This window comes from Corvus kubaryi, unplaced genomic scaffold, assembly GCF_017639235.1.
Source record: "Corvus kubaryi isolate FWS band 111438036 unplaced genomic scaffold, C.kubaryi_AGA036_p1.0 37398, whole genome shotgun sequence".
NCBI lineage: Eukaryota > Metazoa > Chordata > Aves > Passeriformes > Corvidae > Corvus > Corvus kubaryi.
The window spans coordinates 53849239-53867732 of record NW_024581137.1 but is presented as its reverse complement, the minus strand read 5'-3'; the positions used below and the strand labels follow the sequence as shown (position 1 = coordinate 53867732).

At 42.5% G+C, this 18494-nt stretch overlaps 1 protein-coding gene across 8 annotated transcripts in view; it reads left to right on the top strand.

Moving 5' to 3' along the window:
- Positions 1–18494, top strand: part of LOC121671600 (sodium channel protein type 5 subunit alpha-like) — a 215225-nt gene that overhangs the window by 119440 nt on the left and 77291 nt on the right. For all 8 annotated transcript variants that reach the window (XM_042043575.1, XM_042043574.1, XM_042043573.1 and 5 more), the window contains one exon: positions 53–409. In XM_042043575.1, coding sequence (XP_041899509.1) covers positions 53–409 — 357 coding nt within the window. The remainder of the gene's footprint in view (positions 1–52; positions 410–18494) is intronic.

The window sequence follows — 18494 nt, the reverse complement described above, 5'->3', positions numbered from 1 at the left end:
AAATGGCTGTTGCTTCTGTGAGCTGACACTGTTGTTTATGTTCTGTTCACAGCTGCGAGTCTTCAAGTTGGCAAAGTCCTGGCCGACCTTAAATACGCTTATTAAAATCATTGGTAACTCCGTGGGTGCCCTCGGTAACCTCACTCTCGTGCTGGCCATCATCGTCTTCATTTTTGCCGTGGTAGGAATGCAGCTTTTTGGGAAAAGCTACTTGGACAATGTGAAGAAGATAAGCACAACTGGCAGTTTGCCACGGTGGCACATGAATGATTTCTTCCACTCGTTCCTCATCATCTTCCGAATTTTGTGTGGAGAGTGGATCGAGACCATGTGGGACTGTATGGAAGTAGCTGGGCAGCCACTGTGCCTTCTTGTCTTCTTGTTGGTCATGGTGATAGGAAACCTGGTGGTGAGTTCTCAAGATGGTTTTCTTTTTCTTCCGTTCCTGGTGGGTGTGTGCAAATGTACCATTTTTTAACCCAGAAATGGCAAATCTCACATTGCTCCATGATTTTAATTCGATGAACAAAGTTGCCACCAAGAGAAGTTTGCTCCTATCCCAAATACAAAACTGCACTACCACTTGGGAATGAGGGCTTGCTGGGTTTTTCCAGAAGAGCAGATGTTTTACTAGAGGAAAGGCACCATGGGTTGATCATAATGATTTTATTTTTTAGGCTGTTGATGGGGCTGAAGGAATTCCCGATCTCTTTTCTATACAACTGTGAATATCACCTCAACTGTCCCTGTTTTGGGACATATTTCTATTTCCCTTCACTTCTGGCCCAGAACACACGAACCTTACCACAGCACAGTGTCATTGAGTGGAGTTTTGAACGTCTTTAGCCTGCATGTTTTAGGAAGCTGCAGGTTTTGTTTACAGTAATGTCACTGGCTCACTTGCTGGTTTTTTAATAGACCATCCCATAAGCATGGCTTACATAAGCTCTGAACCTATTAAGACTGAATTATATTTCCCTGTTGACATCTTAAGGAGCGCTTTGCTGGCTTTCAGTCATTGTGGAAATGTTTTGCCTGCTCAGCTTACAGAGCATCTTTGACATTGTGGCTCTAATGGCCTTACTGTTTATGCAGGGAGTTGTTTAATAGTAGATGCTGCTATAAAAAAATGTTGGGTTTTGCTACCGATTGCTTTTAGTGGTTGTTTTCCTTTTAAGTACCCAATGTTTTGGTTCTCAGCTGCTGGGGTAGAAAAGTTCTTGAAAGAGCTTGTAGAAAAGCAAAGTGTGTTGTTTTGTGTACTTTAACTCAAATTTTAGTAGTTATTTTCACACTGAAAATGTTGATTGCAAGAGGAAATTATATTTTTTAGGGGTTTTTTAATAAAAGTCAAAAGATTAAACTGTGATTACTCAGAAAGTGGGAAATTATTTAAGTTTTTTCTATGACTTATCATTTCTATAAATTTTCCTTGGAATTAAATTTGATTAGAGGAGTTAGGGTAAAATATTACTTTCTGTATTTAGAAAAAAATAATTATTTATTATATCTTTTGAGAGAGTTTAGTCTGAGACCTAGAAAGTTAATCTCCCCCTGCCATTAAGTAATGTGTTCTGTGTATGATGATGAAATCTGGAAATAATATGTGTTAAATTCTGGGGAAAATGTTAACATTTGAAATATTCATGGATTATTAAAAGATGTGAATTAACAACATCTGATACCCTTAGATATTAACTGCGCATAAGTTCTTTAAATATTAAATCTGGCTCAGCAGAGACTGCATTAACATTATCTACATATATTTAACCTTCAGTGCTCGAAAAAAAGACTGTCCCAGGTGTAAAACCAGATATTGAAAAACTCTGTCAGCATGGATAAGCTGCAGTTATTGGTCAGCTGAAAGCAAAAGTGCTAGCTTTACTCTTTTCAGCCAACAGTTCTGTAAGGCTGTGGCAAAGACTGATAAATAGGAATGATTCTTGTGTTTAGGTCACTCATAGAAAAAAAAAAAAGGAAATTATTCATAGGTGATAAAGGTGGTGAACAACAGATTCTGAATCATGAGACTCATCCAGTGCCAACATGGAGATTTCATTATGTTGATTATCAGGTAAACAGGAGGTCATCTTACTCCTCTGGCATTGGCAAAATTGTTGCTTTCTTCACTAAGAGTTGATTGAACTCACCAACTTACTTACTTGCATAACATCATCAGACCCAAAAGTTCTGGTAGCTAAAAAGAACCATGAACCCTTTCAAATAAGAATACTCATGTGTAAAAACTTCTACGTGTAACTCCATTGCCATCTGTTCCAGCAAAGTTTCTCTTTTAACTTGCTGAGATCCTTGTTCCTCCTCTGAGTTCCAAGAGTCAGTTCTGATAAAGAATATTATCCTGAGGTTGTATCTCATTTGAACTCTACATGCCTCCATAGTCTCTGGAGGCATGAGGAAATCTTACAGCATTTTTTCTGGCGTAGCAGATCTGCACATGCATCTAAATTGAATACTTCTCTCTGTCTCATCGACCAGTACGTACAGTGGTGTCTGTAGCCATTTTCCCAACTGCAAGGCTGAGTATCACGGAGCAAACCTGCTCTTGAACTCCTGTAAAGTCTGCAAATGGGTGTTGAAAGTGTTACAACCTCTGCAATTCTGTGGTATGTTCAGTGGTTCAGTTTGCAGGTCTTGCCCAGCCTCACTAACATAAATTCAAAGGGATGCTGGAAGAAAAGCCGGGAAAGTTAGTGAGTGCCCTGGGCAACATTGTGTTACAGAGCAGTCCAGCTGTTGAAAGGAATTTTAGTGTATCTTTAGTCTTTGGGTTATATTCATATATCCTGAAAATGTCTTGGACAATTTGTGTGCAATGCCACACGAACCTATATTTAAGGTTGGTCAGCTGATGTGTGAATCATCTTCAAGGAACTAAACTTTACAATATACTTGGAAAACTATGTGCTGTGTAACTGCTTTTTGCACAATAAAACCGTGCTGCCATTGTCAGATGGCATTTTAGAGTCATTGAGGCTACTTCAGAAAGTAAAGCCAAACCTGAGAGATCATAATAGTTTCTTCTTCATTTGTAAGAGAGAGCTTCTGAAATAGCTAAGTGAATAATTATGCTATTTGTTAAGTTTTCAAAAGGGCTTGACTTATTTTTTATGTATATTTATGTTACTGAGGTGAACAAAGAAAATCACTGAGACAGGAATTATTAAGATGATGAAGGAGAATTAGGGTCACGAGGCAGGTCCTGGTGCCCCCTGCTCTGGTGGGTCAGCTGGTGCGAGAGTCGATGTGACACCAGCCACTTCTCAGGGGACAGTTGTGTGTGCTGGGCACTAACAACGTGCATGAATAAAAGTGACACTTCCATCACGCACAGAACAACCTCCCAACCCTGCTGGGTGAGCGTGACGCACTCTGGCCAAGCCACCCTTTTATCCCCTGGTGGCCACCAGGATGAAGCATGATTCCTGCCAGCTTCTCCTGAAGTGCCACCAAGGGAAGGGCAGCTGGATGTGCTGCAGAAATGCGCTAGCTGTCTTTGCTCCTGCTCCAGCTGGGCTTTGTGTGACCCAAAAGACATCTCTCAGTGTTAAATCCACGGAGCTGCTGTGCATTAACTTGCATTAAGGGCTGAGTTCTGCACTGCTGTTATCCCACCTCTGTCCCGTTCACACATCCCTGTATGTCCATGGCACATCCAGCCCTGCTCCCCAGTCCACCACAAGCTGATAAATCACTGCTGCGTTTCCATGGGGATCTTGTCTTGCTGGAGTCACAAGCATGTCAGGATGTGGGGTCTATAACCAGGACAGTGACATCTTAAGAACTTTCCTTAAAAGCAAAAATTAAGGATGGAATTCCTCCTTTAGGATCAGTCCTAGCCTTTTTTTTTTTTTTTTTTTCCTTCCTGCTGTCCATTCACTCAGGAAAATACTGATGACATTTTCTGAGAGCACAAAGGTAGAAAGCACCACCAATTTCTAGGGTATCAGACTATCCTGTAGGCAAGATTGCATAACCATTATTGAATTAATGCATGATGCATGGAATTATGAAATACAAAGTGTAAGGTCATGCACTCAGCCCTGCTTAAATATTTATGTTATGATCAAGTAGCTTACCAACAGAAAATGTTTGAGAGCATATGTATCAGTCACCGTGAACATCTACATCTGAAATAATTACATGGAGGTGCCTTTACAGTCAGAGCTGGTTAATGGAGTCTGCAGACTCATAAAATATCTTACCACCCAAAAAACCTAAACATATCGGACTAAATAGCCCCTAAAACTGCCTTATTTCTGTCCCTGAAGTCCTAGGAGGCAAACTCAGATGTAGAAATCCCCATGTGGCTTGATATGGTGACCCAAGAGGACCTTCTGGTCCTGTGTTTCCCTATGGTAATTTCAGTGCCTGGCAGCAGAGCTGCTCAGCAGGGTTTGGATGAGATTTGAAGTGATCTCCTTTGGTAAAGTCAGTGGAAACTTTTCTCTGAAAAAGTCAAGTGCGCCTGAAATCTGTCTTTCTATTCTGCTTCCACAACTCAGGAAGCCATAATGGGTATTTTTTCTGTTATAATTTGGTCCATGACAAAGGCAAAAATATGGAAATGTCACATTCTTTGATGGGAGAGGTTTGTGCCTCCCTACATACCTTTTCTACAAGTCCATGTAGGACAGATCCTTGAAGAGACATTCTGGGAAAGTCATGCTAAACCTCCATCAGGTTAAAATCAGTGGATTCTCAAACTGGTCAGACACCGAGAGAACCTCATTAGGAGTCATTCACCACCATTCCCCTCTTGAACAGCCCAAGTCTGTTGATCAAATATGTTACCAGAGCTATTCTGACAGACACAGAGTTCTGCAGCAGGGCAAGAAAGAAAGAAATCAAGTTACAGGGTTTTGAGCAACCTGGTCTAGTGGAAGGTTCTCTGCCCGTGGCAGAAGGGTTGAAACTAGGTGGCCTTTAAGGTTCCTTCCAACCCAAACCAGGAAATTATTCTGTGAATGGGAGCAAGGAGAACTTCTTAGTGCTTCCACTTCACCCTTTTCTTTTACAAGAGCCCCCCTCCTGACCATGAGAACGTTGCCCTGAGCACCACCAATGCAACCTGGGTGGGAATAATGGCCTAGAAGGAGGAAAAGGGCAAGAAGGATGAAGGGTCATTTAGCACGGATCCTGGCCTGACAGATGTGCAAGAGAGAGATTTGGGATTGTGAGGATTGTTTGGGTGGGGAAGAGAAATGACTACAGCTTTATGTGAAGCTTAATCTATGAGAAGAAATTCACAGCAATTTCCTGCCCTGAATCACTTTCCTAAATAACAGACCCTAAGTAACACAAGGAGTCACTGGGTTCCATGTATCTATCTAATACTTTTTTTTTTGCTTTGTTTGCTAAAGTTGCCTTTAGTTCAATGTTTAGAGTCAAGAAAACAGAACAAAAAGTACAAAAGCAGCAGCTGTAATGTGCAGCATGTAAATGTGTGAGACAGGGCTGATATTTGGATTGCATGGTCTTCAACACAGGGGCTTTGCTTCCGTATGAAGCATTTTCTAGAATTAATTACTGAGTGTCACTAATTGAGCAACACGATCCCTAATTGAGGAACATAAGAGTGAGGCTATGAGGCCACCTGTGAAGGAGAACTGGTAGCCCACCCTGTGGGAATCCATCAGCTGGCCAGCTGTATGGGAGCTTCACAGGCAAGGGTCTATCCCAGCTGGAATATTGTGGTCAGTGCAGAGAATGAAGAATTTTAATTATATGGATTGGGATGATCTTTTGCATTTGCCCTCAGTGCCAGAAAATATCCCTGATCGCATGTAATTTGTTCATGTAGGAGTATCCATAAAGTCCTGTCTCACTCAATGCTGATACTTCTCCATCACTGCAAATTTCTCAACTGATCACAACTGGGCTTGAAAGGGGTTTATGCTAATGTCAGATTTTCTCTTTGTTTAAACAAAATGGGTACAGAGAACTATCGTTGTCCCTTGTGGTAAAATCAGAAGTTGTAGCAAAATAGCATCTTACAGGCCTAGGTAAAAGTGGATTGCAATTTTACATTTCAAGAGCTCAGACAAGCAAAGCATATTAGGATGGTCAAAGGTGGTCTTCAAATGGAGATTTGTATTTCTGCCTGACATGATAGGGCTGTCACTGAGGGAAGACACATCAAAACCCCAACATGTTTAAAAGACAGGAAGCATTAAACCAGGGAGTTTCAAGACCATTAAACTTTTTAAAGGCTGATGAAAGGTTGTTTTACTCCAAAAAGTACAAGGCTTCTTTAATTCAGATTGCCTATGTCAATAAATGAAAGAAAATGGAACTCTGATGACATATGATAGCACTTTTCCAGCTATCTCCTTGTTTTCTTTTCAAATTACGTACAAATCTAGAATGCCAAAGCCCCATTTTTGTGGTTTTTACTGTCTATCCCTAGAGTAATGCTTAACTCAAGGGTTGCAGCAAGACTTGCTGCCCTGAATCAAGTAATTATTTTTGCATTTAATGACAAGCATGACTTACTCATGGGGGCCACTGAAGACGTCCACTGTGTGAATAAAGGTTAATCTCCTTGGAGGGAAATGTAGTATTTGTATTGCATCTAATTATTAATATAAATGAAGTGGAAATTTAAAATATTGCGTACCTTCTAATTGCAAATCTATGTTAGATCTGCTTGCTGGAAATTAAAGCAGCTTTGGGAAGAAGGTATGACAGCCCAAATTACAACATTTAGGGGTTTAGATTTTTAATTTTCAAACTGCAGTAGAGATCTGCAGTGTCCTCAAGCTTTATATGTTGTACTTCTCCCTCTAAGCACATATTCTCCTTGGGATCCATCAGTTCCACTTCTTGCACAATGGAAGGAAGAGAGGACAAGATGCAACTACGTGAAACCTGTGGGAAAACAGGTTTTTACAAGGAGCAGGGAAGCCATAGGAGATGTGAAGAGAGTTCAGGTTGTCCCAAGTCTTACATGAACACTCCCGTCTCTCCTCTGTCTCTGCACCCCAATGCTCGTGTCCTGGATGCAGCTGTTCACCTTATCTGCTCTTTCAGAAGCTTCCAACATTCTGGAAATATGCATTTGTGTTTTGGTTCCATCAGCTGAGAAGGCCAGCAGATAAACAGGCAAGAATAGGCATGTCAGGAGCAGTCATCGTCAGGACAGACAAAATCTGCAAAGCGGAGAGCGGAGGGTGCGTGGGGCACCGGGGAGGAGGAGGATTGATCAGAAAGCTTCAGGAGCCATAGTGAGAGCTGGGAAATACTGGCAACAAGGGCTGGAGATTTTGAGGGTCCAGAAGAAGCCAGGGAGCTCAAGGGATCATTAGTGAGAAGTGGAAGTGTTGTTTGAGTCTGTCTCATCAGCTTGGACACTTATGTAAGGGAGACGAGTTTCCTTCCTTCCCCGAGTCACATGGGGCTTTGCAGAAGAGCAGCCCAGAATCCATGAATAAGCACAACTGAGGACACAAAGAGAGTAGTGTCAGAACAACTGTCAGCATGTCACTGTCCTTTGTGCTTCTACTCACTTGTGCCTACGGCTGGCAGCAGGAACATTTGGTGTGATACTGGAGAGCTCAGACCTCAGAGGGAGGCAGCTAAACCCCAGCGCATCTCCCAGCTTCTCCCTCCCTAATTTCCATGCCAGCTACCTGAACAGTCCATGTGTCCCAAAGCAATTTTGGCTATTTGTATTCCCCATTATCCATCCTTTCTTGAGAAGTGCCTGTGATGCAGAGCACTCAGGTAGTCAATGCTTTTGGGCAAACATCTGGCTATATCTACTTAAGTATTAAACATCCTCAGGGGTAAAGAAAGGTCCACCAGAAACAGACGGCATAATCTGGTGCTTCAAAAAAAAAATCCTGACACCAATCATCAATCGGTCCAGTTGCCTCTGATGGCTCCTAGTAGAGATGGAAAGCCTCCATCCTCCTATGGGTTACTTTAAATACAAAGCTTTTGCCTGACACTCCAGGCTTGAAAAGCTGTATGATTTATCAGTGCCCACATAAATAACTATGATTTATTTCATTGGGTAGATATATCCCGCCCCCATGTGTAACACCAGATGCTGATGGTAATAAGTCTGGGGAAATTAACTTCACTGTATTTATGATGAGCCATCAAAGACTGCTGGGTTTCAAAAATGCCATTCTATAGTAGATTGATTGGAGTCTATTAAAATCTGGGAGGTTTAGGGCTGCTTCACCCAAGATATGTGAGGGAAATGCACCTGAAAATAGATGGGAGGACTGACTACTCTCAAAACCTACTCATAAAAAGTAGTCTGCTTCTTTCTGTCACTTCCAATTTATAAGAGTCTGTATCCTGCTACAGGCTCAGTTGTTTCTTCTGAAGAGTTGAGTCTTGGCACTTGGTGACTAAATCTGAGCTTGCATCTTGTTAGGGGACAGGTGGGTTCAGTCCCTGTTTTCAAGGAATTATATTTATTCATGTTGAATATATACTAAAATCTGCCAATTTTTTCCCTGCAATATTCATCCGCAGAAAGGTAGATTTTTGAAAATACAAATAGCTCAAATCCCAGTAAAATTGGCATACAGAAGAGGAGTGAGCTTTTCCTTCTGATGCAGCTCAAAGGAGGCTGAAAACAAGAAGTGGACTATGACTTTTTTTTAAATTTATTTGTGACATAAGGAATTCCCAAAGCAATAATCCAAAGCAGATTCATTAGTGGACCATGACAGATTTTGGCATTTGGTGCAGATTTTCATCAGTAGAATTATAAATATTGCTTCTTGATCTATAAATGAGTCACTGGGATATATCAGAGAGAAAAAAAATCTGTTAATAATGCTAGTGCTCTTCCATAGGCATATATATAAGGAAATACAAAACTGTCTCCCATTAACCTTCATGGGTGCGAAATGCCTTGGAAATATGAAGGAAGAAGAATGATAATATATTAATTCAATCGACCCAACCCCTTGGAAACCATCCTCGTGCCTTTTGTTCTAATTGTGTTTCCAAATCAAAGATATTTCTCTAAAAATATTGTTTAAGCATTGACTCCATTATATGAACTACTGACAAGATGAAATATTTTTAATAAGATACACCATATGTAGGTTTTACGTTCTCATACATATTTTATTTGTGAAGGCTCTAGTGGATTCTTTGTTGAGATTTGGTTGTATTGCAGGGAGTCGAAGTGGAGATAAGTTATTCTTTTGAAAACTGCAGCCCTGTTGATGTAGTAGGCATCAGTAGGGTAAAATTGCCCATTTTTCATACTACATGTGTCCTTGGCTAATAGTGTAAGTAGGGGTTTGTCAGTGGTTAAGTTCTTGCTAATAGCTGGGTAGTTATTAAAAATCTAGAAGGCACTGAGTCAGATTTAATTGGGCAAGAGTGTGCAAGGTAGGTACAACTATATGTGTCTCCTTTTATTAATGTCACAGTGCAAGTTGTCTGGATGTCATTGAAAGGGTAATAGCAACAGAATTATTCCTAGCATGTGCTGAGGGAAAGGCAAAGTTTTAATGCTAAGATAGACCAGGTGGTACAAATTTAATACATTATTCACTACTCCTAAACAGCTTATACTTTTGTTAAAAAAAACCCCAAACTGTGGCAAATATTCTTTTTCTTCACCAAAACTAAGCAGTGAGCTGTTCATTCTAACAGTTGCCTCTAGAAATATCTTGTTAAAATGAATATGTGAAACAACCAGTGAGTCATGACAGACTTAACCTTCTTAGCAGGTGTATGATATTTAAGAGACACTGGAACGTATCTTTTCCGTGTAGAGTGTGCATTCATATCTGGATTTCTCCACCCAGCCCATATGTGGTTACAGGGTCTGTGGCTTCCCAAGAAAAAATGCTGAAAAATGCATTTGGAAGATAAATGTAGTACACAGGATTAGATACCAATTTCCTGCCTTTTTGGGTCTTATTGAACTGTAAGAAATTCCTGCAGTCAAAGGGGTCCTGACTTTGGTCTCCTGCTACCGTTCCACATTTCTTCCTCTTTCCGAAAGTCCACTTGTCTGGGTCTTACTCTGTTAAACTTCTCTAAATTCAATAAACCCACTGACCCACAACTGCTGAGGAGAATCTCCAACAGATACAGATCTACTCCATCAATTTTGTATTATTGCAAACAGTGTAAAGGAAAGGAGAATCAAACCTGTTGATTTTTCATCGCTCTCATAATTTTTATTTCTTTGCTGCTATTTAAGTACCTTTTGTTCTATTTTCCTGACTCCAAATTCATGTGTTAATTTTTCTTTTTGCTCTTTTGGGTCATCATGCTTTGGATCATCCTTAGCCAGAGTCTTGTTTAAATTAGTTGTAATTGAATATGAACTAAATCTGCCCTTCCTTTAATTTTCTTCTACCTAAAATGTATTTTCTTCCATTTTGGTCAGTTCTGGCCTTCATTATCATAGAATCAAATGGTTTATGTTGGAAGGGACCTTAATGATCATCTCATTCCAACCCCTCTGCCATGGGCAAGGACATCTTCACTACACCAGGTTGCTCCAAGGCCCTTCCAACCTGGCCTTGAATTCTTCCAGTGATGAAACAGTGACAACTCCTCTGGGAAACCTCTTCTAGTGCCTCACCACCCTCACAGTGTAAAATTTCTTTCTTATATCTAACCTAAATCTCTCCTTTTTCAGTTTAAACCATTAGCCCTTGTCCTATCTCTCCATGCCCTTGTCCAAAGTCCTTCTCCAGCTCTCTTGTAGCCCCTTTAGGCACTGGAAGGAGCTCTAAGATTTTCCCAGAAACTTCTCCAGAGTGAAGTCCCTTAACTCTCTCAGCCTGTGTCCACAGGTGAGGTGATTATAATTTCCCTTTTTCACATTGCCCCATATATCTGCTGTAATATTCCTAGTTTCACACTTAGAGCAAACCTTCTCCTGTTTCCACATTGCTTTGGATTTCTGCTTTCCATGACGTCTTCTCCGAGCTCCATCTCATTGTGTATCTTGACTTCACCCTTCCCAATACACAAGCAAGTTCCAAGACTCTGTCCTGAAGCCATTTGAAATTATTGTAATTAATTCAGTGTAATGTTTTGACCAAGCTTTGCCATCTGTAGGTCACAGTCAAATTTTCTCGTGGGTACATGCCAAGTGACCTTAGCATTTGGATTTAAATATATTTGATGTTTTCCATGCTGAATTTTCATGGAAAGTTCCCAAATCTTTGGGGATGGAAGGTTTTCAAGCTCTACTTGCAGTTTAATCCCCTTCTCCTCTATTTGTAGCCTCCTCCACACCATGAGTTCCCTTCTCTTCCTGGCCCCCCTAACACAGACTCATTCATTGAAATTGCACAACTAAGAGCACTCTCATGCTCCTTGTGTTGCAAACTCTTTCGTGCAGATGTTTCTTCCAGGAGGACTCCCATCTCCCTTCTCCCCTCCTGTAGTTTTCTTGCCTCCCACATTTGGATGTCGTTCCACCCCGTTTCTGAGAGGTTCAGCAAGTGCAAAGTGCCTGCTGAAGAATCTCTGTTGGAAAACACAGACAGGTGGCTTCCTCTAGAAACTGAGGCATGGAAACAAACACCATGAGTGTCCCTCCCCTGTCTTGGTTAGCACATTCCCTGGCCACCCCATCCCAGCTGGTGCCTGGCTATTCGGGAAACAGCCCTGGCTGAGGAGAGCAGCCACAAAGCCATCCTGCCTGGGGGAAGAGAAGTCAGCTGCTTGCCCTCAGGAATGGGGAACAGGCCTTGGCTTGTCTTTGTTTACTACTGAGATGCAATTTTTAGATCATAAAATGGCCAAGCTGCCTAGCTCTCAGTTCCTCCCTTCTCTCTAGCAGAGTGGCAGTGAGAATAAACTCATAAAAATGTCCTCAGGAGCAACTGACACCATCAAATTTCTCCTTTGCTTACCCATCTTGCTCTAAAAGTTTTTAGTAACCCCAGTTGCTGGGATTTCTGCCAGACACCCAGAACACAGTTAATAAATAAAACAATTTTCAAATTTCCACATCAGCAAAATACCTTTGTATTTCCTGATATAAGAAGGAAGTCAGAGATGAGGTCATCTTGCCTGGAAAGAAGAGTTTGCTTTGATCATGTGGTGGAGCACAGACTTGGATTGAAGGATGCTGGCAGCCAGTCCCCCTTGGAGTGCTTTTCTTATGTTTTTAGTAAGGTTTCTCAGGAAAGCACAGCTCAGAGTCAGCTTATCCTGTAGGATAAGGATATCACCCTCTCTCCCATGGATATCTCCTTGGGAATTTAGGCAGTACTAAGAAATGTTCAAAATCAGCCACAGCTGAGCCAGAGACCAAAGGGGATGGACTGGCCACTGAGGACACTGTGGGATGCAGGAGCAGGTGGTGGCAGATGAAATGGGTCACTTTTTAGGACAGCAGTGAGGTTTGTGTGCCAGCACCTCCCACCTTGCAGGGCATGGCTTTCATTTTGGAGATGTAACTGGCACCACTGCTGCCAAACCCTCCCATTTCTTTAATGAAATGTGGGGGTTTGTCCCACTTCTGAGTCATGGGGCTTCTCCAACAGAGGTCTGTGAAAGCCATAAGCCCAGCCATGTGCTGTGAAGGCAGGAGATTTCATACTGTGCAAAATTGCTGGTAGAAATCTATTTTGGAGCTTTTCTGAAAGAAGCCCTCCTGGCTGGCAGGCAGTTCTGTCACTTTGTTCTACCCTCCCAGGAATCTGCACTTGCAAAATGCACAAAGTCAGAACCTCCTTACATCTCCCAAATTCACTATAGAGGCATCCTTTTCACATTTCACTTAATAGGAAAGTGTGATTTTGTGATGGAACCCAAATTATAACATTAAACCTGGGAAATGGATTAGAAAGTGAGATTTTAAAGGAAACTGTGTTTTCCCTGGGAAAAAAAAGCAAAGATAATATTAATTATTTCTTGACTCCCTGATTTAATTTTTGAGTCTCTGGGCCTACCCTCATGCTGATTTTTCTTTGGTGTTACATGTTGGGAGCCATTACTTACTGTGTCCATTATCACTGATTTTCTTTTGCTTTTATTCCGTTTCCATGTGGGTTCTTTATCCTTTTGGTTTTCTTCAGCTTACCTTTCCCCAGATGTTTTCTGCCATGTGTGAATGAGAATTACCTCTTTCTCTTGGTCTCCAGTCCTGACTGCCCAAGGGACATGATGGCTTCTAGATGACAGAGGGCAAAACTTAGCACAGTCCTTGGTCATGGCTGGGTGTCCCCCTCTCAGTGGAGGTGTAGGATCTGAATTGTAAAAGAACAACTCCAGGTAACTCACTCTGCCTGGACTAGGCAGTGTCCTCCATGTGAGCCCCTGTAGGGTTAGGCCTGGTGTGGTCTTCAGGTAAAAACTGCAGAGCTTAAACTTCCAAAATTAGAGGGTTTTTTTCTCTTGTGTCTAGCCATTGTATGATAATTGGTAGAGCAGCTGTCATTTGCATGCAGCCAGTGAAAATATTCCAGGAATAATGCAGGTGTTTCTCACTAATCCTCACTCCTTGCAGGGAGCAGCAGTAGCAAAGACTCTCCAGTGTGTTCAGTCAGTCCCAGACTGTGCAGTCTGTCTTGCTCTCTGATTGTCCTGACATCCTCCTCACCAGGACAGCCAAACACTTTTGTTGACTTAGCATAAGGATAATTGTCTCTTGGTTTGCAAACAATAAATTTTCCGTAGTTCCCCTGATGTTTTTGGGGTATGTTGAGCCTTTAACATCACAAACACAGCTGGTTTTGCTGGGAGAAGTTTTCAACTGGACTTGTCTCATAGCAAGTTTTGTCTGTCTAGACAGTGGTTTGAGAAGTCCACAGCAGTTCTGATGGAGCCCTTGCTACTGTGGTGAATTAGTGTTGTTTTGATATCTGATGAAAAACCTGCAGGAACATGGGGTTTTTTACTCCGTGGCTCCAGTAGTGGAAAGAATTTATCTGCCTCCACTCACCATCTCTCCCTCCTCACATATAACATTTGGAGACTTAGAATTTCAGATCAGAAAACACTTGGTTTCCAAAGAGTCATCTTCTGATACTTCTAAGGGACATACTTAGAAATAAATAACACTGAAAGTCATCAGCTGCAAAAGAAATCTAAATTCAGTTCAATAGTTCTTGGCCAGACTTGGAGTGGTACAGTTTGTCTGCACACTTATATGCATGTAGGTGGATAACAAATGAAAAAGACTTGGCAACATGAGGCAACCAGCAGGTTTGTGGTAAGAAGTGTCATGGGTTGCCTCAGATCTGTGTTTCAAGGACTGTGTTTCAAGTGACAAGGACACAGGCACACCTCACTCTTTCAGCTTGTGGGGTGCTGCAGAACCTGGGGATGAGTAGAGGCAGAGGCTAGAGGTTGGTCCCTGTGAGATGGGAGCTGGGGACAAGCCAGCCTCCCCTCCCAGTCCAGCCTCCCCCTCTGCAGAGACATTTTCATCGTGTGCCCCAGTGTGTCAGGCTGGCAGCAAGAGCAATCCTGAGGTGTGCCCTTGATGCTGCTTTGACTTTGCCTGCCTCCCCTTCCCAACAGGATGTAGCCATGCCAGATCTGACATATCTCAGTGCTAGTGCAGCTTTACAGCTCCACTGAAAGAGGGCAGAGATGAATGACAGCTTAAAATGACCTAAAAAAATCTTCTGTGTGGCACAAAAGTGGAGAATAAATACCGGCCTTATCTACACATCTATTACTCAAGGAAATTTACTCCTGTGTAAAGTGGCAAGAACAGGACTGAGGAATCTGCCCTATTAATTACAGATACCCCTTTATACTCTGATGTGAGAAATTGGATGATCACTCCCAACCCCATCAAACATGGGTGAGCACAGCTGCCACCCAGCATCACTTCTCTGTCCCACACTGCTCAGAGACAAACAGCTGCACCAGAGACACCAAAACTGTAGGGAAACATAAAGTCAATACTTGAAGAGGAGAATGGTCAGTAAAACTCCCAGCTTTATTGTAAATACCACGGAAACATTCAGAGTAGAGGGAACACCCTCAACTCACCCCATTCCTAGAGTCTGCCTGAAGATAGCTAAAGCTGTATCAGCCTCCCTATTTATTCTTCATAGGCCAGAGGTAAAATCAAGCCTTGTTCTCCCCCTTTTCTGGGTAAATAGAAATCGTTCATATGAAATCACTGAAATTACAGCCACTTTTTGCATATGAAGTAAGTATTCTTACCATATTACTTAGTTTTTTCTTTCCTGAGGAAAACATCCACTCTCATTACCATCATGAAGTAGTTCAGAGATTTTACTTAGGAAATAGACTGTATTTGTCTATATTAAATTTCATTTTCTTATATATAAACAGACAAACCAGTTATTTCACCTAAGAGATTAATACAGAGTTGATGAGAAAAAATACCTGTTGGAAGAATTGGTATTACAGTGGTACTACAGTGCCCCACAAGCCTCTAATCTGCAACTGGTGTCCTGCTTGTGGGTTCAGACACATTCCACTTGGGAATTTGGGTGGCTGCAAGGCAGGAAATTCATATCCCAATTTCTGTGTGTTTTCCTTGCTGATCTTGGACAAGAAACATGAAGGAGATCGATGCTGCTCCACCCTGTGCTCTCCCGCAGTTGCCCCAGGCCACAGGGACCTCTTGCCAATCTTGTGGTATCATGATCATTTTGACAGAGAGAAACTAAGATATCAGAAGAATGAGATTATGAGCTTGACTGCAGGATAAAGAGAAACTGGGCTGGGAGGATGTAAGCTTCTTATCCAAGCACAAATAGCTGAAATAATAGGAAAGGGAATATAGGAAATAACTGATCATGTAAATTGCTTTTTGCAGGAATACTCTCTCTTAGTAGACTTTGCCCTGGGATGAAAATTACAAAGGATTGGTAAATACAGTTCCAAGGAAAGAAATAATCCTCCAGAGAGACTGACTATGTTACTGACCTATTACTGCAGATCTCAGTCTTATACTTAGATCTAACACTTGGTACAATGAAAGCCCCTTTCTGAGCAGTTTTTCGTGGCAGATTAGTGGGTTTTGCTACAGTAAACAGAATATAATAATTGGTACCTATTGTGTTAGGCCTGTTAGAAGGTCTCTGAAGAACAAACTGCTTCTTTCCTGTTTGTGCTAGCCAAAGAACAGTGCAGATGTCCACTGCTGTCCGTGAACAGGAAGGAAGAAAATTAGATATTTTCGCTGGGCAGAGAGTGCCTGAAGAGCTTCTTGCTGGTCTGTATCTACCAGGCCCTGCAGGTGTATGGGCCCTGTTCTATCCGCAATAAAAAAGTATTAAATGAGTAGCTGATGATCCTGGCAGGTACTTCACATGCACTGTCTGGGCTTTCCTATGCAGCTGAATGACAGAAGTGACAATGAGCTGCCACAGGATTACCATCTGGATTAATGGCTTGCTTTTTTGCATGATAGGTTTCACTGATGGGGCATATTTTCTGCTCTGGACCCTGTTGTTACAGCTTGGCTGGCTCCTAGGAAATTTCTCTTCCACAGGGAAGCACCCTCAAGCGATGTAGGTCCCTTGTTGTCCTTCCTGTCCTCTGTGTCCTGCACAGACACTGGCACAGAGCTGCAAATAAGTTCTCTTGAAAGCAGCTCCTGAACTGCTCTGCTCTATGAGCCTCTCCCTGCAAGGATGATCCTGTCTGATTCCAGCCTGCTAGGATTTGTCCTGTACAGTTTGGGCAGATGAGAAAGTCTGGCCTTGGTTGCTGCTCATTGTGAAAGTTCATTTAAACTTCATGCACAGATAAGGAGCAGGGGCCTGAAACTCAAACTCACTTGTTTTGTTGGCAGTGTGTGGTCAAGGCAGATGCCGCTCCAGGAGAAGCTGTGTGGGTGAGCTCACATGAGATCCTCTGCAACCAAACAAGACCAGCAGCTGAGGACCTCGCTTTGGGGATGGTTTAACCCTGCCACTGAACTTGTGCTGGTGCAACACCATTCCTGCTGTAGACTTCCAGAGAGTTTTCAGCCTATATTCAGTGCAGTGCTGAGCACAGTGCCAAATCCCCTCCCCTCCTTCTGGGTGACACCAGTGAGGGTCTAGGGCAGCGGATGCAGTGCTAAATCAATTCACAGGAGCTCAGGAGGCCTGCATGCTGTCTGACTGATTGACACAGGTTAAATACATAAGGATTTATATTTCTCCACTTTTGCCAAATAAAGGTAAATAAAAAGATGGAAGGGAAAGGAGGAAGTAGTTGACTGCTTTTGTTCCAAAAGTATTTTAACTTCAGCAACCGCATTGGTAGATATACCTCCAAACAGGATTTGATGAGAAGGTGTAATCTGAATTGAAATTGTCTGGTTTTGTCCTGTGTTGACACAAAAGGAGATGATGGAGCTGAGATATTCAGACTGCAGCCTATCACAGCAGCATATGTATCTCCCAGCCCCCACCAACAGTCCCTGTGCAGGGCTTTTTGGGGAGGAGGGGTGCTTCCAGCAGCCCGCTTCCTCCCCATGGCTGGGGAGCTTGGAATCAGCTTCACAGCTCCAGGCCCCCTGTGCTCTTCACTTGCTGTGACCACAGAATTGGTGCAGCACTTTGCACAGTGCCGGGCTCATTACCTGTGTGCTGCTGCTTGGGGTGGGGCTGAAACACCCTGGACTCCCCTCTAACCTGGGGAAGGCTGCCTGGTTATAAAGGCTGGTCACCACTGGCCTGAAGTGTGATTGTCACCAAGAAGGGCTACCTGGGCACCTGCTGGGTGTGAGAATGGACGATGCTCTTAGCCATATGATTTAGTTTTAGGTAGTCCTGCAGGGAGCTGGACTTGATGATTTTATGGGTCCTTCCAACTTGAGATATTCTGTGATTCTGTCTGGCTTATTTGACCTGCATCACCTTTAATCCAGCTCTGAGATACAAAATCCAAGCTTGCTTAGTCTTCAGTAGGCACTGCCAGAGACAGCTCAGCTCCTCAGCATCCCTGGGATGCCAGACTGTCTCCACAGTCTACAGACATCCTGGGAAAACTCCAGCTTAAGCACCTCAGGGATGCACCTGACATAAGGCTGGCTTAATCTGATCATTTGTGCCTTATACTGGCCCAACCAGAGTCACAAGCTTTGGAAAAGGCATTAAAAGTGAGAAGGTCGACGAAAGCATGCTGGATTGTCATTAGGCTAAAAGCTTAATGTAATTATACTAAAAGAATTTGGGGTTCTTTGAGTGCATCTGTCATTTGATTCCCAACCTCAAAGACCAAAGAAGCGACCTGCTTGCACAGTCTGGCTGCTTGGTGTCACTGCAAAGCAGATTTCTTTTTGAGGGGATCCATATGGACATACAAATCTGCCATTGCTTTTGAAAACTGAGGTAATCTTTAGTTTGCTTTTACTTAAACTGAAAGCACTGTGTTAGCAGCCAGGAGGACTGGGTATTATTAGTAACCTTTTAGAGGAAATGTGGTGTGTCATGGGTTAGGCATATATTTTTCTGGAAAATGCAGTGTACAGTGAAATGTGGGAATAAGTAAACATAAAGTGCTTATTCAGCAGTTCATTCTGTTCGAATGCCCAGCAATGCAAC